Source organism: Felis catus, chromosome C1 (assembly GCF_018350175.1).
Source record: "Felis catus isolate Fca126 chromosome C1, F.catus_Fca126_mat1.0, whole genome shotgun sequence".
Classification (NCBI taxonomy): domain Eukaryota; kingdom Metazoa; phylum Chordata; class Mammalia; order Carnivora; family Felidae; genus Felis; species Felis catus.
Window position 1 is genome coordinate 85,258,797 of NC_058375.1, and position 27,042 is coordinate 85,285,838.

General features: G+C 35.7%; 1 protein-coding gene and 1 long non-coding RNA gene across 2 annotated transcripts in view; one reads left to right on the forward strand and one right to left on the reverse strand.

The window, feature by feature from the left end:
* Nucleotides 1-26,021, forward strand: part of AGL (amylo-alpha-1, 6-glucosidase, 4-alpha-glucanotransferase) — an 83,256-nt gene extending 57,235 nt beyond the window's left edge. Inside the window, 9 exon segments of the mRNA XM_003990359.6 lie at nt 1,848-2,073; nt 3,307-3,418; nt 10,574-10,709; nt 11,977-12,089; nt 13,269-13,480; nt 14,677-14,774; nt 17,450-17,537; nt 17,646-17,779; nt 23,158-26,021. Coding sequence (XP_003990408.3) covers nt 1,848-2,073; nt 3,307-3,418; nt 10,574-10,709; nt 11,977-12,089; nt 13,269-13,480; nt 14,677-14,774; nt 17,450-17,537; nt 17,646-17,779; nt 23,158-23,275 — 1,237 coding nt within the window. The 3' untranslated portion in view covers nt 23,276-26,021.
* The window catches only part of LOC123379712, a 31,284-nt gene continuing 23,673 nt past the window's right edge, over nt 19,432-27,042 (reverse strand). The window contains exons 2-3 of the long non-coding RNA XR_006584584.1: nt 22,164-22,209; nt 19,432-19,636 (exon numbers count right to left, since the gene is read on the reverse strand). This is a non-coding gene — a long non-coding RNA (uncharacterized LOC123379712). The remainder of the gene's footprint in view (nt 19,637-22,163; nt 22,210-27,042) is intronic.

A 27,042-nucleotide genomic window follows, 5' to 3' on the forward strand; every position in this document is an offset into this window, starting at 1 on the left:
CCTACAGGGGTTTTGTGAAGATTAAATGAGCTATACAGTTATAGCGTCTAGAACAGTATCTGTCACATACATTACACAAATGTTAATTTTTTAATCATTATTATCATTTTCATTGTTATCTGGGCTCTCAATTATCACTTCTATATACTACCAACAATTTCTCCTTCTCAATTTTACATATGACTGTCTAGATCAGGGGTCAATGAAATATGGCCTACCGCCTATTTTGTATCACCTGGGGCAAAGAATAATTTTTACCTTTTTAAAGAGTCATTTAAAAAAGAAGAATACATGATTGAGACCATATATATGGCCAACAAAGCCTAAAATATTTACTCTCTGGTCCTTTACAGAAAAAAGGTTGCCTACCCTGATCTAGATGATTCCAAGAGGATAATGTATGTGTTAGGGAAGTACTAGCTGCTATATAAATTATAAACTCTTAGGGCACATGGGTGGCTCAGTCAGTTAATCATCTGACTTTGGCTCAGGTCATGATCTCACGGTTCGTGAGTTTGAGCCCCACATCAGGCTCTGTGCTGATGGCTTGGAGCCTGGAGCCTGCTTTGGATTCTGTGTCTCCCTCTCTCTCTCTCCACCTCCCCCGCTCACACTCTGTCTCTTTCTCTATCTCAAAAATAAATATTAAAAAAAATGTTTTTTCTATATAAGCTTAAATGATTTTTCACAGACGAAATTTATTTCTTGCTTCTCGCCCCAAATGGGTGTTCAGGAGGCAGCTTTCCACATAGTGATTCAAGGATACAGGCTCCTTCATCTTGAGGATCGACCATCTCCCAGGGCCTCTGAGTACTACTCTCCAATCAGCTGGCAGAGAGGGAAAGAGCCTAAGGAAAATGCACCTGTTCTATGCACTTAACATACATCAGTTCCATTCACATGTTTGCCTTAGAATCCCCAGCTCTAAAGTAGGTTGGGACATGGGGGAAAGCCATTTTGGTGGACACATGGCTATCTCTACCACAGAGAGTTCTACTTCCTCCTTCTGCAGAGATATTCACGGACAGAAGTCTTTGTATTCAACTTTCAAGTGTGTGACATTGTTCTGGATGGCTAAGATTGCTGCATTCTGACCTTTTATTAATTGGAACTGTCACTATCCATACTAACACTTTTGTGCTGCAGGATATAAGAAGGATTTTTATTGCACTATTATTTAAGAGACAGGCATTAAACTGAGACACAAAACTAATTAAATTTCCAAATGGTTTAGCCAAAAAGCACTGAGGCCAGACATTTTAAATGACTTTTCCTAGGTCATACAGATGGCAATGCTAGGTTTTAAACCTCAGTCTTCTTATTTCTTACGTCTTAGATTTTAGAATGCAATATGCCATCTTACGAAGTTGTCATTTGGTATATGACAGTACAATAATACTTTAAAAGATGTATTCTCTACCAGTTTTTGAAAATAAATCATGATTTTCAAGGTCAACTTTTACTCATTTATTTTCTTACATATTTGCTCTGCTCTTCATATCTGCTATTTAAAATAATAAAGTTCATTTCATAGTTACTTAGATTTTGAAATACCACAGATTTCAAAAGTAGAATCTAGAGATATGAGGGGCCCTAAAAACCACCCAGTCCAATCCCTAAATCCACAGATAAAAAAAACTATCCCAGAGAAGGTAAGAATGTCAGAGAAAAAGCCAGGGCTAGGATTAAGGTTTCTGGCCTTTAATTCAGTGCTTGATGTATCATATTATGGCCACTTCTCTATGAAATTTCAAAGAAGGGCAGGAATAGTAGTCACAAAAAGGGACTTAAAATTTTTTAACTGATTGTTTTCATATCAAATGATCCACCTAATTCTGTTGTTTTAGGAATATTATTTTAGCATTTGCTGGTACCCTGAGACACGGTCTCATTCCTAATCTCCTGGGCGAAGGAACTCATGCCAGATACAATTGCCGGGATGCTGTGTGGTGGTGGCTACAGTGTGTTCAGGATTATTGTAAATTCGTTCCCAATGGCCTAGACATTCTCAAGTGCCCAGTTTCCAGAATGTATCCTACAGATGATTCTGCTCCTTTGTCTGCCGGCACACTGGTAAAAATCATCTTAAAATAATTTCTTTTTCCCGAAAAATGACTTCTAGCTGTAAAAGTGTATAAAATATAAAAGTGCATGTAATTAAGAATCCAGATCTGAAGAATTCAAGTATTGGTATTTGTTTAGCACCCGCTAGGACTTTGAAAGATTGCAGTGATAAGACTGCTTCTTATCTTCAAGTGCAAGTTCAAACTTCAAGTTCAAGGAAGGAACTTGCAACATGGTAGAAAAGATAACATATATATATTATGGTCATTACAAAAAGGTGTATAGGAAATGCCATACATAAAAGAGAGAGAGAGAATCTAATAGGTAGTTGGTTCTTAGTGAGGACTTCATAAAGTAGCTAAAATTTCACCTCAACTGAACCTTAAAAGGGGAGTAGGATTTCAGCAGAGATGAGGGAAGTTGTGAGAAAACATCAAAGATGAAAGGAAAAATAAAGTGCAGGGTGGATTGAAGCACATTTAGGACATGCTGCTCAGTATAGTTTGACTTTTTGTGTAGGGCACCTGCAGGGTAGTAAGAGATAGTGGAAAGGGTGAACAAGGTTGTGGAGAGCCTGATCACCAAACCACAATGCCCTTACCTTGTGAACAGTGCAGAAAAAATAAACGTTTTGAGTGGTTTTCTTCCCAGTCAATAATGTACAAAGATTATGTACTTTTGCCATTTCTGATCCACCTTTATATTATACTTTGTTTGATATGTGATTGTGGAGAACTTCTACACCATCTTAAAGTTAGCAGAGATCTGTGCCCCCATGATATTTTTGTCATGAAATATTCAAAGAACATTTGTCAAAAAAAGTTTTTACCTGAAGTGTCACTTTACCATGTAATTTATCCCTGTTACTATATATGTGGATGTGTAAAAACAGCAATGCCAATTTAGATTTCTGTAGCTTCTGTAGCAGCTAGATACATTTATTATCTGCACAGTTCACTTGAACAGAAACTATACAAACTCACAAGATTCATTTTCATGTGTCAGCAAAATTACAAACTATTTCATATCACAGACATGAATAGTCGAAACTACAGTATGTTAAATATTCATATGCCAGAGGCTGACTGTTTGATGTGGGTTATAGGAGCTTCCTTCCCCTGTCCCACCCCATTTCTCTTCCAGAGGAAAATATGTTTTCACAAAACTACAGTTGTGGGATTTGGGAAAAGGTAAGAAAAATGCAGTTTCTAACAAAAATAACATCCATTGTATCTCAAACAGGATCAGCCACTGTTTGAAGTAATACAGGAAGTAATGCAAAGACATATGCAGGGCATACAGTTCCGAGAAAGGAATGCTGGGCCACAGATAGATCGAAACATGAAGGATGAAGGTACATAACTTTCCATAGTAAAGATTTACTGATGAGGTGGAATTAAACCTTGTAATTGTTCATGTATTTTTTTAAGTTTGTTTGTTTTAAGAGAGAGAGAGAGCAGGGGAGGGACAGAGAGAGAAGGAGAGAGAGACAGAGAGAGAGAGAGAGAGAGAGAGAGAGAGAGAGAGAGAGAGAGAATCCCAAGCAGGTTCCACATCGTCAGCACAAAGCCCATTGTGGGGCTCTGTCCCACAAACTGTGAGATCGTAACATGAGCTGAAACCAAGAGTCAGATGCTTAACTGACTGAGCCACCCAGGAGCCCCTAACTGTTCATGTATTTGACAAAGATTTTATTTGTGTGTGAAACTTCAAAATACAACAATGAGAAAGATTAACACAGTTCCTGATCTCACCGGTTTAGTTTTAGTTTCTAGAGCAAAGATAAAATTGTATATCTTTTTAATTTTGTATCTTTTTGCCAGCCAATGTAAAAGGTAATTTTGGTGGTTGAATTTATAAGCATAATAAATGAGGGCTTACTATGTGCTGGGCATTGTGCTAACTACTTTACCTATGTTATTCCCATTTAACACTCCCAAGAACATTGGGGATGCATTATATTGTTCCCAGGTGTATTGATAAGATGACCGAAGCAGAGTAGCTTGTCCAGAGTCACACAGCTACTAAGTGGCAGAGCTAGGATTTTGTCCACAATCTTTCTCTGTAACTTAGGCTCTTATAAGATTCTTTTTGTAAAAAGCTTTGTCTACAGAGTTAAAATAGACCTACTTTTTTAACCTCTTTTAAGTTTATCACGTTCCTATTTTTATGGCACACTATCATCATCAGCCAATGCAAGGCTAATGACAATTTATTTTATTATCCATTCCCTCTGGAGACATTCCGTACAGGAAGTCATATAAAGACACATGCAGGGCATACAATACATATACATTTGCTGTATATTTATATATTGTTCTGTAAAACATATACTGCTTTATGTGCATGTAGATTTTAACTTTTTAATTTTGAAAGAATTAGAGAGTGATAGAAAGCTGTAAAAATGACACATAAGAGTATCCTGAGGCCTTCATCCAGCTACCCCAATGAGGATATCTTATCTATTTTATCTATATCTTACTGTAATACAATATCAAAATCGGGAAGCTGACATTAGTTCAATACTGTTAACTAGACCATATTCAATTTTCACCATTCTTACATTAACTCATTTGTGTGTGTACATGTGTGTGCATGGCTCTGTGTAATTTTGCCCCATGTGTAACTTCATGTAATCGCTACCACAATCAATCTATAGAAATGTCTTCTTTGTGCTACCCCTTAAGAGTCACACCAACAATCCCTGGTCTCTGGCAACTACTAATCTGTTCTGCATCTCTATAGTCTTGTCATTTTTTAATTTTTTAATTTTTATTTTTTTAATATAATTTATTGTCACATTGGCTTATATACAGTACCCAGTGCTCATCCCAACAAGTGCCCTCCTCAATGCCCTTCACCCATTTTCCCCTCTCCCCTACCCCCCCATCTACCCTCAGTTTGTTCTCTGTATTTAAGAGTCTGTAGTTTTGTCATTTTAAGAATGTATATAAATGGAATCATATAGCATGTAAATTTTTGAGATAAGTTCTTTCACTAAGCATATTCCCTTTGAGGTCCATCCAAGCTGTTGCATGTATCAGTAGTTTATTCCTTTTTATTGCTCAGTAGTATTCTCTTTCCTGGATGTAACATTCATCTGTTGAAGGACATTTTGGTTATTTCCATTTTTTGGTTAATATAAATAAAGCTAATATGAACATTTATATACAGGTGTTTGTATGAACATAAATTTTTATTTCTCTGGGACAAATGCCTGAGAATGTGATTGGGTCATATGGTAAGTATGGATTTTGTTTTATAAGAAACTGCCAAACTATTTTCCAAAGTGGTGTACCATTTTACATTCCCTTCCGCAAACTTGAGAGATCCAGCTTCCCCACATCCTCAGCAGCATTTGACGTTAATCACTTTTTTTTAAGCTGTTCTGATAGTTGGGTACACCACTACCCATTGTGGTTTTAATTTGCATTTCCCTAATGGCCAATGGTATTGAACATCCATTCATGTGCTTATTTGCCATTTGTATCTCTTTTGGATGAAATGTCTGTGTCTTTTGCCCATTTTTTAATTGGAGTGTTGGTTTTTTCCACTATTGAGGGTTCTTGTGTATGTAGCAAAATCCACATAACATGTTTAGCATTTTACCATAAAATGTATCATTTTAAGTGTACAATGGCTTTAAGTACATTCACGTTATTATGAAACCATCATCACTATCCATCTCCAGAACTTTTCATCATCTTAAACTGAAACTCTGTTCCCAGTAAACAATAACTCCTCATTCCCTCCTCCCTCATCCCTAATAACCACTATTCTACTTTGTGCCTCTGTAAATTTGACTATTCTACATGCCTCATGTACATGGAATCATGCAGTATTTGTCCTTTTGTGTCTGGCTTATTTCACTTAGCATTGCTGTATCAGAGCTATATATACTATACTCTTACGCTCTTTGATTAAGTACTACCAAATTTCTTTCCATAATTATTGTGCCAGTCTGTATTCCCACTGACAATCAAAGTGGCTTCTTCTGTGCCCACCCGCATTGTCCACTAATCTCATGGGTGTAAAGCAACATGTAATTGTTGTTACTTGTGATTCTCCTATCACTGGTGAATTTGAGTATTATTCATATGTTAATACCTTTTTAGAAAGTTTCCTTTTCTATAAATTGTCCTTTCATGTTCTTTGCCTTTATCTTTCTTTTAGCATTCCTGTATTTTTCTTGTTGATTTCAAGGGGTCCTCATATATTCTACAGCAATAAACTTTTATGTGCAATCTGATCATCTTTTCTTTCCATATCTCCTACAACATCCTTCAAATTTATTTATTTGAGTTAGTTCAATGAGCTAATCTCATTTATTTGTTACTTATGAAACCTCTCAGAACACTGCCTAGTAAAAAGTGATCTATAAGTTGCTATAGTTGTTTTTATTGTGATGTGAACACTATCTTCAAGTCTTTTTCTTTTTTTTTTAATTTTTTTGAATGTTTATTTTATTTTTGAAGAAAGAGAGATAGAGTGGGGTAGGAGCACAGAGAGAGGGGGAAAGAGAGAATCTCAAGTAGGCTCCATGCTGTCAGCACAAATCCAGACACTGGGCTCAAACTCATGAACCATGAGATCATGACCTGAGCTGAAATCAAGAGTCAGATGCTTAACCGACCTAGGCATCCAGGCACCCCTTAAAGGTTTTATTTTTAAGTAATCTCTTACCCAACATGAGGCTTGAACTCACAACCCCAAGATCAAAAGTCCCACACTCTACCAATTGAGCCAGACAGGCACCCTGCTTCTTTTCCTTTTATAGTGGTTAGATTCATCGTATCTAATGTTTTCTTCTTCTCAATAAGCTCATGTTCCCTTGATTAGTAGTAACTCCATACAGCTCTGAAAAGAGGCAATCTCATTAGCTTATAACACAACAACATTAAAAGCCTAGATAGAGTGAAAGCCCAAGAGTGGCTGGTCAGGTTTCACTTGTTTTGTCAGTTTCTCCCAAAAATTATGTGAATTCTTCAAATCAGTACCTCACATTCAGTTCTGTAGTTTCTCTAGGGGTGATTTTGGGGAGAGATCCCATAGCCTGGGATATTTTTCCATTTCATCAGAAACTACAAAAATATGATTTCTTTGGTACTTTTTTTGTACATTTGAAGCAACCTGTCCTTTTACAGTTATTTTAACCCATGTACCTTTTTGTGTATGTTTCTCTTGCTCCACTAAATCTCTGAGAGGAAAATCACTAACCACTGATTATCCAATTATTGCCATGTATTTAATATCCAATTATTGTCATATATTTAATATCAGATAAATTAAAAGCCTCCTTGCCTTTGTGTATTACTTTGCAAACATTTTCCAGAGGCTAGTACCTCTATCCCTAGCTCACAGTTCAGGAAATAAGAAGTAGTTTGCCCAAGGACGTGGATAGTCCATTAATAAACATGAGAGAAGCAGTCAGTCAGTCTTACCGGCACTCAAACAAATTCATATTAAAGTTGGTCACCATTTTTCCTCTACTAAATTATCATGAGCAACAGAGCGTGAATGAAAGCGCCAATGCTAGATGCAGACTCGCTATCTTAAAAATCCCTTCTCTGCTCATTTTCTAGCTGTGTTCCCTTGGATAAGTTTTAACTTCTCTTTGCCTCTCTCTTCTACATTTGCAAAAGGGAGATAATAGCAGCACCTACCCCCTAAGGTTGATACGAGGATTCAATGAAATATGTATGTTAAAGCACTTAGAGCAGTACATGGCACATAGTGAGTTCTATAAGTCTACTGTTTATTATTAGCAAAAAAACCAATGTATTCATTTGCTGGGACTAGGATAACAAAGTACCACACACTGGGTGGCTTAAATGACAGAAATATATTGTCTATCAGTCCTAGAGGCTAGAAGTCCAAAATTTAGGAGTTGGCAGGGTTGACTCAACCTTCGGTCTATGAAAGAAGGATCTGTTCCAGGTCTTTCTCCATGGCTTGTAGATGACCATATTCATGGTTACATGGTGTTCTCCCTGTATCTTCACATCAGCTTCCTTCTGTGCATTGTCTGTGCACAAAATTCCTCATCTTATAAGGATACTGGTCAAATTGGATTAAAGCCCAGGCTAATGCCCTTATTTTAATGTGATTAACTTTTTTAAAAAAAATTTGTTTTTACATTTATTTATTTTTGAGAGACAAAGACAGAGCACAAGTGGGGGAGGGGCAGAGAGAGAAGGAGACACAGAATCCAAAGCAGGTTCCAGGCTCTGAGGTGTCAGCACAGAGCCTAATGCAGGGCTCGAACTCACAAACTGAAATCATGACCTGAGCCAAAGTTGGACGCTTAATCGACTAAGCCACCCAGGTGCCCCAAATGTGATTAACTTTTTAAATTCCTGTGTGCAAATAAAGTCACATTCTGACGTACTGGGGTTAAGATTTCAACATATGAATTTGGGCATTTACACAATTCAATCCATAGCAAACAGTAACAAATAATAGATTTTAGTTTTCATAGATATTCAGATACTACTGATGGTATTGCAAATTGACTTATTCTTCTTCAAAAGCAACTTGGAGAGAGAGAGAGAAAGAGAGAGAGATCCACATATATTTTATGAGATACAAAATATTCACATGTTTTTGTTCATAAATGTGTTCCATTTCTGGGAATCTAGTCTATGAAATAACCTAAAACACAAAAAGTCCATATTACATGATACTGATCATAACTTTGCTTATAATCATAGAAAAGAATAAAATAATTATGTCTAAGAGGAAATGTTTAAATTGACTTCATTTGTTTTGTTTTGATGTTTATTTGAGAGAGAGAATGTGTGTGTGAGAGGGGGAGGGGCAGACAGAGGAGGAGAGAATCCCCACATGGGACTTGATCCCATGAACTGTGAGATCACATGAACTGTTGAGATCCCATGAACTGTGGATCACTGAGCTACCCAGGCGCCCCTGTTTACATTTACTTGAATGAAAAATTCAATAATTTGTAATGATTATAATTTTTATAATTTGTGTAATATTATTTGAATATTAAGAACTATATGGGTGTTGAATCTAATACATGAAAAATAGTTGGATTTATTTATGAAAATATTACTATTCTGTGAAAAGATGAGAAAGGAATACATAAATGTAATAGTTTTTGTTAGGGTAATAGGATTATGGACTCTTTTTGCTCTTTTTTTAAACACTATTGTTTTTACTGTAAAATGATCATCTTTTTAAGTGATCTATTTCAGCTATTTCAGATAACTCACTAAGTCATTGGCAAATTTTGACGTAAACTCAAAAACTTATATTCCTTCTTGCATGTCCTAAATTACATTTTAAACAGTAGTTAGGGACGCCTGGGTGGCTCAGTCAGTTAAGCATCCAACTTTGGCTCAGGTCCTGGCCCATATCAGGTGAGTTTAAGCCCCATATCAGGTGAGCTGGAGCCCTGCTTTGGGATTCTCTCTCTCTCCCTCTCTCTCTGCCCCTTGTGAGATTCTCTCTCTCTCCCTCTCTGCCCCTCACTCACTCAAGCTCTCTCTCAAAAAAAAAAAAAAGTAGTTAAAACCTCATTTAGTTAATTTATTGTTTGTGGTGGTAACATACAAATTGTATACATGATTGAACTGGTAAAAATCACTGATACTTTTTTATCTTTCAGTTAGGACACTAAATAGATACAGATTTTATACTTAAAAGAACATTTTTTGTGATATCTCTGAATTATTTTAATTTTTAGATTTAATTGTAAAACATTCCAGTTAAAGAAAAATATAAATTACACCTTGAAACCTAGAAATAAAATTAGGCAGATATTAACATTTGATCATATTTTCTTCAGATCTTTCTGTTTTGTGTTGAAAATAAACCATCAGAATTGTATGTAGAGCTTCATCTCTCTCTCTCTTCCCTCCCTCTCTATAATTAATGACTATGCTAGAATCAGGGTTTATTATTTCCATTTATGTTTTGAATTTTATGAGTTTGTGTTTGAGTATGTGTAAATTACATATGTATTATGTAGTAATATATTCAGTATATTATATAGTATGTATTCAGTATATTATACATTATATATGTATTCAGACTATAATATATACACATAACTATATGTTTTAAATATTATCATATTAGACATAGTCATATAGACCTATATGATTATATATATTAGTACTGTCTATATTTTAAACTTTTAAGAAAAGGTATCTTATGCATATCCTTTTGCAACTTGTTTGCTCAATCATTTTGTTTTGGGGTTTTGCGCATTATGATTCATGTAAATCTAGTTCATTAATTTGAAATGGTATAGAGAGTTTTACACTGTATGAATAAACCACAGTGTTTATTCACTTCTCTGCTTAGCAGTTATTTATTTTCTTGCTAATACAGTGTTGCGTTGAATATCCTTAAAGTATGTGTCTAGAAGTGAAACTACTCTATAGTAGAACATACATGTCTTCAGCTTTTGCTCTCCAGAGTAGTTATCCTAGTTTGTTGTATTCCTTTCAGATTTTATAAATGTTTTATTTTGCTTTTCTAGGCTTCAATATAACCGCAGGTGTTGATGAAGAAACAGGATTTGTTTATGGAGGAAATCGCTTAAATTGCGGCACATGGATGGATAAAATGGGAGAAAGTGACAGAGCCAGAAACAGAGGAATCCCAGCCACTCCAAGGTAATATTTATTTATTTATTGTGCATATATAATTATACCCTTTTTAAAACCACATACTTATGGAATCTTTTATTTTATTAACCACGAAGTCTTCATATTAAATCGGTCAAAATCTCCCTCCCTTCATCCACTCCCTCCTCTTCCACAGCACACACACACAACTCTCTTGTTACAAGTCATCAAGGAAAGCTGTCTGTTCTTTTCAGGGAGTTCTCGTGGGGTGATTCCCCACAAGCACCTCAAAGGAGTGATTCATTATTATGATTCGTTATCCCTGTGGTTAAGATCTTAACCTAAAATGCTTTCATTGTAAACATTTCATGATGCCCATCTTTCATGCATATAGAAAACACCCCATTACCCAGTCCTTTTTGAAATACTTTTCATTTCTGAACCTTTTATCCTCCTAAATTTTTTCGTCTTTTCTCCCATTATTTCTTTTTATGGTTTTAAATGCTTAATATAGTATCAAGTCTGAGAAACTCTTTTCTTATTCTAAATTTTATCTTCAGTCAGAACTGTGAAAAAAATCATTTAATTATAGCTGTTGTTATATGCTTTGTGAATTCTTTTTAAAGCATGTTTATTTCGGTACGTTATTAGGTCTCATACTTCCCTTTCATTTTCCTTAAAAATGAGCTTTCAGGGGCACTTGGGTGGCTCAGTCGGTTGAGCATCCAACTCTTGATTTCAGCTTAGGTCATGATCCCAAAGTCACAAGCCCCACTTCGGGCTCTGTGCTGGGCATGGAGCCTGCTTAAGATTCTCTCTCTCCCTCCTCCCTCTGCCCTGTTCCCCAACTTGTGCTCGCTTTCTCTCTCTCTCTCTCTCTCTCTCTCTCTCTCTCTCTCTAACTCTCTAAAAAAAAAAAAAAAAAAAAAAAAAAAAAAAACACACTTTCAAATTACTAAGTATACTTTCCCTGGCTTTCTCCAGTCCTTCTATCCCATGTTTTCTGTCTTTGGTACTCTGTTTCAGTATTCTCTGATGCATTCCCTACCTTTTCCAGCTGCCATCTTCTTTAACTCCATAATCACCATTCCACTTCATGGAACTTTTTTTAATTGTTAAGTAGGTAAGCAATGGCAAAATAATTAGAGGAGAGATTTCTTATGTATGCAGTATACATTTCAATAAAGTGAGGGGCTTTTCATAGTTGTTTTTATAACATATTAATTATATAATTCATCAGAATTATTTATTGAATGCCATTTAAGTAGTGCTTAAATGACTCCAACCCACAGAGTAAAATTTATTTTAATTTTAGAGATGGGTCTGCTGTGGAAATTGTGGGCCTGAGTAAATCTACCGTCCGTTGGTTGCTGGAATTATCCAAAAAAAGAATTTTCCCTTATCATGAAGTCACCATAAGAAGACATGGTAAGCTGTGCATTTTATTTAAAAAGAAACTTCACGGGGCGCCTGGGTGGCGCAGTCGGTTAAGTGTCCGACTTCAGCCAGGTCACGATATCGCGGTCCATGAGTTCGAGCCCCGCGTCGGGCTCTGGGCTGATGGCTCAGAGCCTAGAGCCCGTTTCTGATTCTGTGTCTCCCTCTCTCTCTGCCCCTCCCCCGTTCATGCTCTGTCTCTCTCTGTCCCAAAAATAAATAAAAACATTGAAAAAAAAATTAAAAAATAAAAAAATAAAAAGAAACTTCAAATGTACAGTCTATACTCTTAATCTATATAATCATCATTTGACTCAATGAACTAATATTAGAAAACTCTTAAGATTAAGAGGAAAGAAAGAACATTAATTTCCTACTATGAAATTGTAACAAACCTGGTTACTAACCATATTTTTATAGCAACTTTGAACTGAGATATGAAAAACATCATGGTTAATTGCCTTATTATGCTTTCTTTTCCTTAATGTGACTGTGAGCAAGTTGCATTTTTGTGAACACTTATGAAATCTTTACATCTCTTTTTCTAGAGCTATCTGTCCAAAAGAAATATAATTTAAAATTTTCTAGTACTCACATTAAAGTAAAATAAAAAGAAACAGGTGAAACTAATTATGATAATATACATTATTAACTCAATATGTGCTAAATATTATTTCAACATGTAATAAGCATGAAATTATTCATGAGCCATTTTACATTCTTCTGTGGGGAGAGTATTTTCTGTGAAATCCAGTGTATATTTACACTTCTGGCACTTCTCAATTCAGAGTAGCCTCATTCCAAGTGCACAGTAAATGTAACTTTACCAAACACGTTAAGAGTGATACAAAGACAAATCAGGGATCATTTACTGGAGTCTAATTCTTTTTGGTAATATAACAAAAGATAATTTTAATTTCAAGCTAGAGTCCTTCAAAAGACCCTGACAGTTGTAAGAAGTGGGTAATTTATTGCCTAAATATTACTCTGGCTGTAACTAAATGTATGGATTTCTTTGAATGCTTAAAAACTGCCAAGTCTTTTATCAAAAGACCCTGACAGTTGTAAGAAGTGGGTAATTTATTGCCTAAATATTACTCTTTGGCTGTAACTAAATGTATGGATTTCTTTGAATGCTTAAAAACTGCCAAGTCTTTTATCATGTTTCAGGAAAGGTTGTGACAATCTCATACGATGAGTGGAACAGAAAAATACAAGACAACTTCGAAAAGCTATTTTATGTGTCAGAAGACCCTTCAGATTCTAACGAAAAGCATCCTAATCTGGTTCACAAACGTGGCATATACAAAGATAGCTATGGAGCTTCAAGCCCGTGGTGTGACTATCAGCTCAGGCCTAATTTCACCATAGCAATGGTTGTAGTAAGTGAATTGCTACTTTCAAATTTCACAAATGTTGTGGTAGAGTGTATTTAGTTCTTTATTTCCATTTGTTTTCAAATTCATGTAGTTGCCAAAAAGTATATTGTTTACTAGCTAGTTTTATACCACCCTTAACCTATGACATTCGGTATCAAAAAACAGAAAATAATAGATGATGACTAATGGAGTGCTTACCAATGTTTTTCTTATCATAGCACACATAGAAAATAACGATATTTATACAGTACATTGGTCTAAATTGATTAGGTTGATCATGCCAGATCCAACTGCTTCAGTTAGCCCCAGGGCCCGCCCAACTTGAAAGCTGATGGCATCCGTATTTGGGCACACCTGTGCTGTGACCAGTGCATGCCTCAGCATACAAACTGAAAAGATCTAGACTGGTGAACTAATGAAAGTTGCTTCAACTCATATTCTGTTTCCTTGTTGTATTGCTGCAATTCACTTTAGAATTCTAGACTCTATTTTACCTCTTAGTCTAAAAATAAACTGTAAGAACAGTAAAATAGAGACTGTATGTGTTCTTCCATGACTACATAGCTGTCTCCACCTTGTCAAAAAAAAGCACTAAACATGGAACTATAAATTATAGTAGAATAAAAGCTGCAAAAAAAGAATAAAAAATGCAAAGGTACATAAAGATAGCTTCTACTCAATGTGCATTTGATTTCATTTAACCATTACAATAAATGCAGATTCTTAGCCACCAGTGTTTTCTCTCCTCCATATCACAAGTACATTTACTTGTGCTGTTAGAGTGTAAGTCATTCTGTATTTTACTATGACCCCAAAAGCAAAAAATGACTACCAGATATACTTAAAGGAAGCTATTGCAAACATCCTGAAAAATGAATTAGATGGGTTTAAGTGTGTTCTGCCTTCATTGTAGCTGAGGCAGCTTCCTTTTGGAGCTCATAACTTTCTTAAAATGACACGAGGAAATAATCACATCTAACAGCTTTGCTCACTTCTAAGGCCAAGAGCAGCGCACCCACATCAGCCCCATAGCACTAGATCCGGTTAAGCTTCTGCACTTGAAATGAGTTCTGACGCACACTGTATTTTTAAACCGTTTTCATTTCTGAGTTTATGAATAGTTTACGTTCCACTGTGGGTGGAAACTAATTCTTTTGTGATCTTAAAAAGTTTGAATATTCACTTTTGATATTCATTAGGCCCCTGAGCTCTTTACTGCAGAAAAAGCATGGAAAGCTTTGGAGATTGCAGAAAAAAAATTGCTTGGTCCCCTTGGCATGAAAACTTTGGATCCAGAGTAAGTTGGAGTATAAATATTAAGAATATTATTCATATTATATTTAATATAGAATTATATTTATATTTAATCTTGGCATGAAAACTTTGGAACCCCAAGTACGTTGGAGTGTAAGTATTAAGAATGTTGTTGTTGGGGCGCCTGGGTGGCTCAGTCAGTTGAGCATCGGACTTCGGCTCAGGTCATGATCTCACAGCTTGTGAATTCGAGCCCTGCGTCAGGCTCTGTGCTGACAGCCCGGAGCCTGGAGCCCGCTTTGGATTCTGTGCCGCCCTCTCTCTGTCCCAACCCACTTGCATTCTGTCTCTGTCTCTCTCAAAAATAAAAAAAAACGTTAAAAAAAAAAAAAAAGAATGTTGTTGTTGATGTTTATATTGCATCAACCATAATTTTTTTGCTTGTCAGTAAACTCTAAAATTGTATTCAAACTGAGTTTTTAAGAACACCATCTGTATCTTCATTAAACATCAGTGTTCACGATGCTTGTCCTATATTTAATAATCAATAAGTTTTATGTTTATAAAACTAATATGTCATGAATATTTCCTAATGTTTACTTTTTCTGATTGTAAAAGTAATACATGATTATTGTGAACATTGGAAGTATAGACATATTGTCTCCTCAAAGACAGTCTTTAAAATTTTCCAAGTTATTACCCCTAGCAGTTCCTTCCATATTTCTTTTTTTTTTTAATTTTTGATTAGTTTATTTATTTTGAGAGAGAGAGAGCAAGTGTGAGTGGTGGAGGGGTAGAGAGAGAGAATCCCAAGCAGGCTCTGCATTGTCAGCACAGAGCCCAACTCGGGGCTCGATCTCACAAACTGCAAAATCATGACCTGAGCCGAAATCAGGAGTCAGACATTCAACCGACTGAGCCACCCAGGCATCCCTGCTCCCATATTACTAAATAATGTGTGTATGCAGTTGTTTCTTGATTTTTTTATTTAAAAAAAATTTTTTTTAACATTTATTTATTATTGAAAAACACAGAACATGAGCAGGGGAGAGGCCAAGAGATGGAGATACACAGCATCTGAAACAGGCTCCAGGCTCTGAGCTGTCAGCACAGAGCCCGACACGGGGCTCGAACTCACAAACTCTAAGATCATGACCTGAGCCAAAGTCGGATGCTTAACCGACTGAGCCACCCAGGTGCCCCTGTTTCTTGATTTTTTTTTTTAAATATTAGACACTATTTGGTTATTTCTTGTGTTAACAGATGAGGATTTAACTCTATCCTCACCACCAACCATTTCCATCCTTTCTGTGTAATTACCCCACTATTTTTATTTTAACCAATAACCGATTTTGTTTTTACTTTATGATTATGTGTTTATGCCATTTTACGTTTCTTTTCTTTTCCAACTTTTGTTTCTTCTTGAGTTTCTAATGGCCTCCCTGTTTGTCTTCTGCGATTTTCCTTTAAAGTTTGATGCCCAAAATTAATTTGTTTTCTATATCAATAGGTGACAGAGTTCCATTTCTATATAATACCCTCACCTTTGTAGAATTTTCCTAATTTACTATGTACTCATTTCAATCTTGAGATGCAGACTTTTTGTGTGTATGCTTATCCATATTCTGAAGTGTTCTCCACATTTTCAGACGTGTTACAAACCAATGATCAAGACTAAAACCCACAGTTAAAGCCTACTCATTTGAAATAAGTAAATAAATAAATAAGCTTACTCAGGTGGCAAATTCTGTCTCTCACTAAAAGAAAAAAAAAAGAAAAGTAATAATTAAACTGAGTATAGATAACTATCTTGTATTTGTCACAATAAGCTTGTAATACTTTGTTTAGTTTATAACTGTGTATAAATTTTCTGTGTCCATTTGGTTACTATTTGTAATGATAATGTACTAATTTTAATTACTTTAACTTACTGGAGAAGTTTAAAAAACAATCTTTCCAAGGTACCTGGGTGGCTCATCGGTTAAGTGTCAGACTTCATCTCAGGTCATGATCTCTCACTCTGTGAGTTCAAGCCCCACATTGGGCTCCGTGCTGACAGCTCAGAGCTTGGAACCTGGTTCGGATTTTGTGTCTCCCTCCCTTTCTGCCCCTACCCTACTCATGCTCTATGCCCCCCTCTCTCTCTCTCAAAAATAAATAATTGTTAAAAAAATTTTTTTAAAAACAATCTTTCCAATATATAATATTTATATTATATTTAATAAAATCTCTTTAATGTTTGTTAATTTATTTTGTATATATTTTAATTATAATAAGTGTATTAGAAGCTTAGTGAAATAATTGAATTTAACCAATATTTAGTGTTAGACTAACTCCTTGAAGGCAAGATACCTGAATACTTTATATTTTTTTGTATTAGTCAGTATTTGTTAATCATTCCCTCACACAGTATTAAAGGATTCTGGGGGTGCCTGGCTGGGCTTAATCAGTAGAGAATGTGACTCTTGATCTTGGGGTTGTGAGTTCAAGCCCCATGGTGAGCAGAGAGTTTACTTAAAAATAAATAAATAAACAAACAAATAAATCTTTTAAAATGAGTTGTAAAAAAAAGACATTCTGAGCCCAGTATATACTAATCTAAGGTTAATAGATTTGGAAGACAAAATAACTTGATTATTTCTTTTACCTCTGCTATTGAAAAATCTTTCTTATGTAATGTCTGATCTTTTTCTAACCTAAATTTCAATAATTTTGCAGTGATATGGTTTACTGTGGTATTTATGACAACGCCTTAGACAATGACAACTACAATCTTGCTAAAGGTTTCAATTATCACCAAGGACCTGTAAGAATTTCATTTCTCTTTTCAGAATTTTCAGCTTATTTTTCAAATACCTTTATAAATATTCACAGCTCTTTTTTTTTTTCTTTACTTTTAAATCATCTTTTTTAGGAGTGGCTATGGCCGGTTGGCTATTTTCTTCGTGCAAAATTATATTTTTCCAAATTGATGGGTCCAGAGGCTAATGCAAAGACTGTGTTTTTGGTTAAAAATGTTCTTTCCCGGCATTATGTTCATCTTGAGAGGTAAGTTGTTGGGCAGCATGTAATTCCCATAACAGTATTTAGTCAATTTATTAGATATTAGGTAAATAACAGCTCCTAGAATTAGTTTCTGTATACTCTAGGTAGCCCAATGAAATCTGAAAGCTTTACTCTTATTTAACATGACAAATTCAATGATGTAATTTCACCTTCTTTTAATTATTTTAGGTTGTTATTTATTTTGATTTGAAGACTTGATATTGTGTGATTTATACATGTCAAATAGTCTGATTTTTTAAATTTCATGGATATTTTTGGGTATGGTTAGAACAGAATAAATAAAAAAACTAAAAGTGCTCAGCCTGGGCATTTTGAGTTAGCTGATTTAAAGATTTATGTGGTTGCCAGAGGGGAGGTAGGTGGAGGGATGGGTGAAATAAAGAGAATTAGAGTACACTTATCCTCATGAGCATCCAAGAAATGTATAGAATTTCTGGGTCATTATGTTGTACACCTGAAACTAATGTAACACTGTATGTTAAAACTTTTTAAATTTAGAATAATTTGAAAAAATAAAATCAGAATAACTTAAAAAAATAAAGATATATCAATAAATAATTTTCAGAAATGCTTTATTATAGGGGCACCTGGGTGGCTCAGTTGGTTAAGCATTTGACTCTTGATTTTGGCTCAGGTCATGTTCTCATGGTTCATGGGATCGAGCCCGGTGTCAGGCTCTGCACTGACAGATTCTCTCTTCCCTCTTTCTCTGCCTCTCCTTCTCTCTCTGCCCCTCCTTCTGTCTCTCTTGATAAATAAGTAAACATGTTTTTATATTTATTATACTTATTATACTTATTATAATTAAAGTATCAAGGTTGGTCTTTTGACTGTTATCTCAAACCCATTTGTCACCTCCTTTGTCCGAATTATTGGAGATAAATAGTGTCAGAGTTATGTGTCTTTATAAGATGATACAAAGATAGTTGAAAGCTAGCTTAATTTCCCAAATTCTAGATTAAGCTTAAATACAGGCATGCCTCAGAGATGGTGTGGGTTCAGTTCCAGACCACCTCAATAAAGCAAAAATCACAATAAAGGAAGTCAAGTGAATTTTTTGGTTTCCCAGTGAATGTCAAAGTTACATTTATACTGTACAGTAGTCATTAAATATGCAATAACATAATGTCTAAAAAAAACAATGTACATACCTTAAGTTAAAAATATTTTATTGGGGCACCTGGGTGGCTCAGTCGGTTAAGCGTCCAACTTCAGCTCAGGTCATGATCTTGCAGTCCATGAGTTCAAGCCCCGCATCGGAATCTGTGCTGACAGCTCAGAGCCTGAAGCGTGTTTCAGATTCTGTGTCTCCCTCTGTCTCTCTCTGCCCCTCCCTCACTCACGCTCTGTCTCTCTGTCTCTGAGAAATGAATAAACCTTAAAAAATTTTTTTTTAAAAATTTATTGCTGGGGTACCTGGGTGGCTCAGTCAGTTAAGCATCTGACTTCGGCTCAAGTCCTGATCTCGCAGTTTGGTTCATGAGTTTGAGCCCCGTGTCAGGCTCTGTGCTGACAACTCAAAGCCTGGAGCCTGCTTCAGATTCTGTCTTTCCCTCTCTGCCCCTCCCCCACTCTCTCTCACTCAAAAATAAACGTTAAAAAAATTTAATATTTTATTGCTAAAATATGCTGATTATCATCTGAGCTTTCAGCAAGTCATAATCACTGACCACAGATCACCATAACAAATACAAGAATAATGAATAAGTTTGAAATATTGTGTGACATACCGAAATGTTACACAGATACCAAGTGAGCAAATGCTGTTGGAAAAAATGGTGCCAGTAGACTTGCTTGATGCTGGGTTGCCACAAACCTTCAATTTGTAAAAAACAGCGTCTACAAAGTACAGTAAAGCAAAGCTCAGTAAAACAAGGTATGGCTGTATATATACAGCTTATTGCTCAGAATTATTATGCATAAACAACATTAATGTTCTCTCCTTTATTACAAGAGCATGAGGGACTTCCATCATCACCATGAATGTCGTGTCAAGCTTTCTTTTTTTTTTTCAGTTTGTTTTTATTAGCTTGGATGTAGTCACAGAAAACCCAATCCTGCCAGAATTCTTGTACCTCATCTAGAAACTGAGACTGAATCTGTGTGATGTGAACATTCTTATATTCTATCCTTTGTTGCCCCAGTTATTGCCACAGTATTTCTCACTGTTTGCATCTATTTTCTCTTTTCTTTCCCCTTTTGTCCATGAAAAGTAAGAGTATCTTACACTGCAGGGATCACTCTTCTACTTTACCTGTGATCCCATCCCTCCCACCTGTGTCCTGACTTTGCTCCAGTAATTATCCGTTCTTGGTATTCCACTTGACCCTTCCTTCTTAATCTAGAAAGATCAGCCCATCCTAAAATAAAGTGCTTGCATACTGTTCCTGCCTCTAGCCCTGTCCTATCATTCTGTTTTCTTCTCAGCTCACTTCCTATAGGAAGGAGCAGCCTCAATCCTTTTGCTTTCTGACCCCTTTCCACCTTCAGTCTGGCTTTCGTTTTGCCCTCACCACTCTGGTGAAGCCACTCAACAAGATTCTTCCAGGTTCCCAGATCCCATGACTTCCTTTCAGTTCCCTTCTTTGACATTCCTATAATATTTGAAATTGTTGCTTTCTTCTTTTCATAAAAAACCTTATGCTATCCAGGGGCACCCAGCCGGCTCAGTCAGAAGAGCATGCGACTCTTGATCTTGGGGCCACGAGTAACCTACTCTCCACACTGTGCTATCCACTACCATGGGGACTCAGCTCACCCTGCTTGCCCCAAGACATAGGTGACCTTTTGTCCTTCTTGGGCCTGACAGTCCCACACTAGACCACACTTATGTGCGGATGCCCCCCTTGCACCATCTGGGCTCTGGGCCATTCCCACCCTTGGTATGAACTTCTTCATACCCTTCAGGCTCTGGCATCCCACCCTGTGCTGTTCCCGCTACCCTTATGTCCTCCCCTCCCCAGTTGTGGTCACTGACCTCCTTTGTCCCACCTAATGACTTGAGGAATGAATTTCTTTCAGAAAGGAAGGAAAAGAAGACTTCTTTATACCAGTATGTATATGTTCCATGTTCTGGTTCCACATAACAATTGTGAGCAGTATATTATTGGTTCTATTAGCTTGTTTTGTTTAATTTCAATACTATATTAGTTTGCTGACTCTGCCATAACAAAGCACTACAAAGTGAAAAGCTTAAATAAGGAACTTTATTGCCTCACGGTTCTAGAGGCCAGAAGTTTGAAATCAAGGTGTTACTAGGGCCATGCTCCCTCTGAAGATGCTAGGGAAGGATCTCTCCCAGCCCTCTTTCCCAGCTTCTGGTAATTCCTTGGCTTGTGGTAGCGTAACTCCAATCTTCACATGACTTTCTCTCTGTGTGCATCTCTTGGTCCAAATTTCTCTAAGGACACCAGTCAAATTGGATTGGGGGCCCATCCTATTCCAGTGTGACCTCATCTTAACTGATTACATCTGTAACAACCCCATGTCCAAATAAGTTTACATTCTGAGGTACTGAGGGTTGGGACTTCAACATATGAATTTTGAGGAGGACACAGTTCAGCCTATTACAGATACCCTGGTACCTGACTTCAGTAATTTGGCGTTTTACTCGGAAGAAACTTGAACACTTGGAAGCAAGTTTCTATATTTTGTACTTCTCTGTGATGGCTTTTTAAATATGGTACATAGCTGGTGTTATTATTATTAGTTATTATCGAAACTGTCTCCATATTTACTTAAGGGAATTATGTTTCCATACTTATGAAAAATTTAATGCCTACAGAAGAGTATAATGTAACATACACTCTTCACACAGCCATGAGTTACAATGTTATAATGGTGAAACAAACACATTCCCATAACCCAACTTTAAAAATGAATACAGAATTCTGGATTTTTTAACTTTATGTTTCATGTTTAAGAGATTACACTAAAATTAAGAATAAAACTGAGGGACACCTGGGTGGCTTAGCTAGTTGAGCATCTGAGTCTTGATTTCTGCTCAGTTCATGATCTCACAGTTCATGAGATCAAGCCCCGTCGTTGGGCTCTGAGCTGACAGCTGCAGCCTGCTTGGGATTTTCTCTTTCCTCTCTGCTTCTCTCACTCTCTCTCTCGATCAATAAATAAATAAACATTTTTTTAAAAGAGAATAAATTTGAGGGGCACCTGGCTGGCTCAATTCCAAGACCATGCAGCTCTTGATCTCAAGGTTCTAAGTTCAAGCCCCATGTTGGGTGTAGAGATTACTTAAATAAATAAATAAAGTTAAAAAAAGAAAAAAGAAGAAAAAACTTGATATGGAAACAATACTGTGTTTTGATAATAAGACCTGATAATTAGTTAACCTCTCTAAACCTCTTACCTGCTCTGTGAATACGGATGATTATGGTTCTTGCCTTTCAGGGTTGCTGTGAGCATTAAATGAGATAATGTACATAAGTCACTTAGTATTAGAACATAATAAATACTAACTGTATTATTCAGTAGAATGAGAGATTAGTATAGAAATTCATATTGGTTTTTTTTTTTTTTTTGAGAGAGAGAGAATGCAAGCAGGGGAGAGGGGCAGAGGGAGAGAGAGAATCAGTCTTAAGCAGGCTCCTTGCTCAGTGCAAGCCAGATGCAGGGCTCGATCCCACAACTCTGGCATCGTGACCTGAGCCAAACTCAAGAATTGGATGCTCAACCGACTGAGCCACCCAGGTGCCACCAGATTTGTTTTTAATTGGCACTATTTTCCTAGTCATAGCTCTCAGCGTTTCTTCATTATTCTATATTAGTTTTATAATTTTGTCAAAATCTACATAATTACAATTTGAATTTCATAAACTTAATTTGAAAGTACTAAAATTAGACCTGAGAGGATATTTGTCACTCTGGATATGCTTAGAATGATAGTTTCTTCTGTTTTCTTTTTTTAATGTTTATTTTTGAGAGAGAGAGAGTGGGAAAGGGGCTGAGGGGGGGGGGGGGTACAGTGGATCTGAAGCAGGCTCTGCACTGACAGCAATGAGCCCCATATGGGGCTCAAACTCACCAACCATGAGATCATGACCTGAGCCGAAGTCAGGCACTCAACCAACTGAGCCACCCAGGCACCCCCTGTTTTTAATACATAAAAGGAATCCTTTGTGTTTGAAGGTCTTAAATCCCAAACACTGAATATCAAAGAATAATTTTAATCTAAATTCTTTATACATAAATCTTTAGAATATCCTGTTTTATTTTGTAGCAAATGACTATATATGATTGGTTTTCTGTACTAGCAAGGAAAACCACCAAGTTATTGCCTATTTTGTTAATCCAGACAAGATATGTTAGATTGTATCTCATAAAATGCCTTTTCTTTCTTTAAGATCCCCTTGGAAAGGACTTCCTGAACTGACCAATGAGAATGGCCAATACTGTCCTTTCAGCTGTGAAACTCAAGCCTGGTCAATTGCTACTATTCTCGAAACGCTTTATGACTTATAGCTGATTCATGGATATGTATGAAGTATGCAATTACTTGTATTATGGAATGCAAGATCAAATATAATATAAAGGGTTTATATACACAGGCTGAAGTTATTTTAAAAATCTAATTTATATAATAATGATGCCCAATTAGGTAAGACTTTAAAAACAGTGATTTGTCTTTTTCCTTTCTTTTGTTTTGTTTTGTTTTTAATGTACAGAGAGGTAGCTTTTGATTTGAATCAGGAAGAAAAACTATCATTACCAATGGGATGTTCTTTTGAATTCATGAAGTATTCCTTAATTGCCTAGAAATAAGAGTTTGAAATCCAGAGTTTGAAACAGAAAAGTTATGTAATCTTCCACTTGTACATAAGTGAAAATGAAGTATTAGAATGTAATAATGAAAGAAATGGAAAAGTATCTTCAAATTGTGGTATATATTTTCTTCAGTAATAATACATATTGATTATGCTGTGGTTAACTAATGTTCTCACCTTTTACTGTATTATTCCTAGCACCTTCTACACTGCATTCGATAAATATTAACTGAATATTGACTCATGGAATTGTCTACCTACACTGTTATGTTCAGAAAGGATGTTCAGAACACAGATGTTCACTGTGTGGTTTTTTTTCACTAGAATACTAATATGTTTTTAATATAATGAATGCCATAATTTGCTTATGTTAATGATGCATAGGATATATGAAAAAACACAAGCATTTAAGAATTTATTTCCTAAAAATAGTTTTGTAAAATTAATCTTGAGTACGAGTTTCCTACTATGAGATGGTTCACATTCTCAAAATGCACATTGTTGGGCATATTTATGAGAACTTTAAAGAAAAACATGCTATATTAATTTTCTAAAACTTAACAATTATTTTTAGTTTGTGTGCAAAAGTGTATTGATAGATCATAGCAGATACTAGTTTCCTATTAACTAAAACCTACATTGACAAGTTTAGCACAGAGAAAAATCTTGGTATAATAAAAATATAGATAAGAATTTAGTAGTTCTCTCGAATTCAATAGAATCATTTGAAAAGTTTTTCATGACCTTAAATCCAAAAAGTCATAAAAGGAAAAAAGGTTTTTAACATTTATATGAGTTAATATTTTTGAATAATCCTTATTCTCTAGATGGATTTTTTTTATTGTTTACTATTTTTGTCTCAAGAAAACACTTAAATCAGATCATTATACTTTTAGTTGAAAGAAAATAGTTGCAAAAATCCTTTCATCACTATTTAATATTATTCAGTAGTACATTTATAGCTAATAAAATAATGGTACAGTGATACTTTTCTCAGTTAAAGATAACATACCCAACCATCTTAAGTATGATTAAGAAATAAAAATAAGAAAAGAAAGTAAACTAAAACTTTTAGGTAGTAAAAATCTATGAATACAGAAGATATCAAATACCCATGCTTAAAAGCTCATGTAACTTAATGTATACTGCACAGTCTTCTTCAAAATGGACTGTACTTTAGAAATAGTTTTAACTAGGGGCACCTGGGTGGCTCAGTTGGTTGAACATCCGACTTCAGCTCAGGTCATGATCTCGCGGTTTGTGGAGTTCAAGCTCCATGTCCGACTCCATGCTGACAGCTCAGAGCCTGGAGCCTGCTTGGGATTCTGTGTCTCCCACTCTCTCTGCCCCTCCCCTGCTCACACTCTGTCTCTCTATCTCTCTCAAAAGTAAATAAACATTAAAAATTAAAATAAAAAGAAATAGTTTTAACTAGCTTGCTTTTTTGGTTTCCCAACCTAAAGCAGATTAAATCCTAGAAATTTAAGGAGAGTTGTGATATTAATCTGATCACTGTCTATAAATACATTCATTTCCAAGTTTCCCTTCCTTCTTCATTGCTCAATATATAACTTTCTCTAAGCTTTGCAGTTAAAAGGAATGACATTCCTTGAGAGAGAAAACCATTAGTTATCAAAGGTTAATGCAGTTATGTTGCTCTACTTTAACTTCTATATTAAAGATAGTAAGAAAAATAACTGAAAACCAATGTATTTAATAAAAGCAAGAAGTAATAGTTGACAATTAAATAGGATGAATGGATGGATGGATGGATGGATGGATGGATAGATAGGTAGGTAGGTAGGTAGATAGATAGATAGATAGATAGATAGATAGATAGATAGATAGATAGATAAACAAGTTGAGAACTTCTAAAACATAACCATACTGGGTTGTAAGGCAATTCCCCACCTCAGTAACTTTTAAGGATATCATGTTGTACTAGAAAATTAAGTGGTTGATATTCCAATAAGGAATATTAGGGAAAGAACATTGTGATAATCTGCATGATCTTTTTTAAAGTTTAAGAAGGCATGTTAGACATTATTTTATCAAAGGTAGTTAAAATAATGGTTTTAGACTTTAGAGGCATAAATGTCATTTCACTAAAGAACATCTAAATAGAATGTTTCATTCCTGAATGATGTTGGATGATGTACCATTATATTATGTTTCGGCAATGGTTCTATGCCTTGGTTCCTCACTAATCCAGATCAATCTTACTCTTTAACATGAGAAGTAAGTTTGCCAGTAGAACCAGTATGCTGTGATAATTTAATGTTTCAAGGATAGTTGAGGAAACATTAGACCTGTCATCGTATCTGTGGACAATAAAACCTATGTGAATTGTAATCCATTTCTGATATGTCTTCAACTGCTACATCTAGTAAGAAATGTCATTTTTATGTCTGTGTGCCAAGAAAATAAAAATATTTTCTAAAGGACTATATTTTACTTTCATTCCATTATTTACCAGTTAACTGATCTTTTGATGCCACTACCATTTATTCAGGGCTTGCTTATTTTGGGTATTTATTTTTGGGTGTTTATTTTTTGCAGGATGTATGAGGGCAGAAAGAAAAAGAAGAATTTTAGGCTGTTTGGCAATGTATTTAATTAGCCAAGTTGAAATTAGGAGCAAAGCATACTTATTTTAAAATTTTGTTTTACTTACTTCTAAGAGACAGAGCATACGCAGGGAGAGGGAGACACAGAATCTGAAGCAGGCTCCAGGCTCTGAGCTGTCAGCACAGAGTGTGATGTGGGGCTCGAACTCACAAACTGTGAGATCATGACCTGAGCTGAAGTCAGGCGCTTAACCAACTGAGACACCCAGGCACCCCAAAACATATTCTTGATATATAATTAGATTGGTTAGCAACTATACACTTTCCTGGTACTTCTTGAAACCTTTTACTCTACCATGAACTTTTTATTTACCTTTCATCAATTTGCTAAAAGGCAAATACCATAGGCTAGGATTGATATAATGTAGATGTGTGCTTCCTGCAGTGGCCAGAAAGATTGTTTCACTTTTAATTATAATACAAGAATAACACCTAGTGGGGTGCCTGGGGTGGCTCAGTCAGTTAAGCGTCTTGACTTTGGCTCAGGTCATAAGAGTTTGAGCCCACATCAGGCTCTGTGCTGACAGCTCAGAGCCTGGAGCCTGCTTCGGATTCTGTGTCTCCCTCTCTCTGTTTCAGCCCTGCTCATGCTCTGTCTCTGTCTCTCTCAAAAATAAATAAACATTAAAATTTTTTTAAAAAAGAATAACACCTAGTGACCAAAGTTGATCCATTTAGTCTTTGCCTTAATTACTTCATTTTTCCTGCAGATATATCTCTTTATCTTCAGATAAAAAATAATATAGAAATCCAAACTTCTATCAAACAGTTTTTATGAATGAATTTGTCAAACTGATCAATGTGCCAAAATAATAAACTGAAGCACATTGTTTAGTTT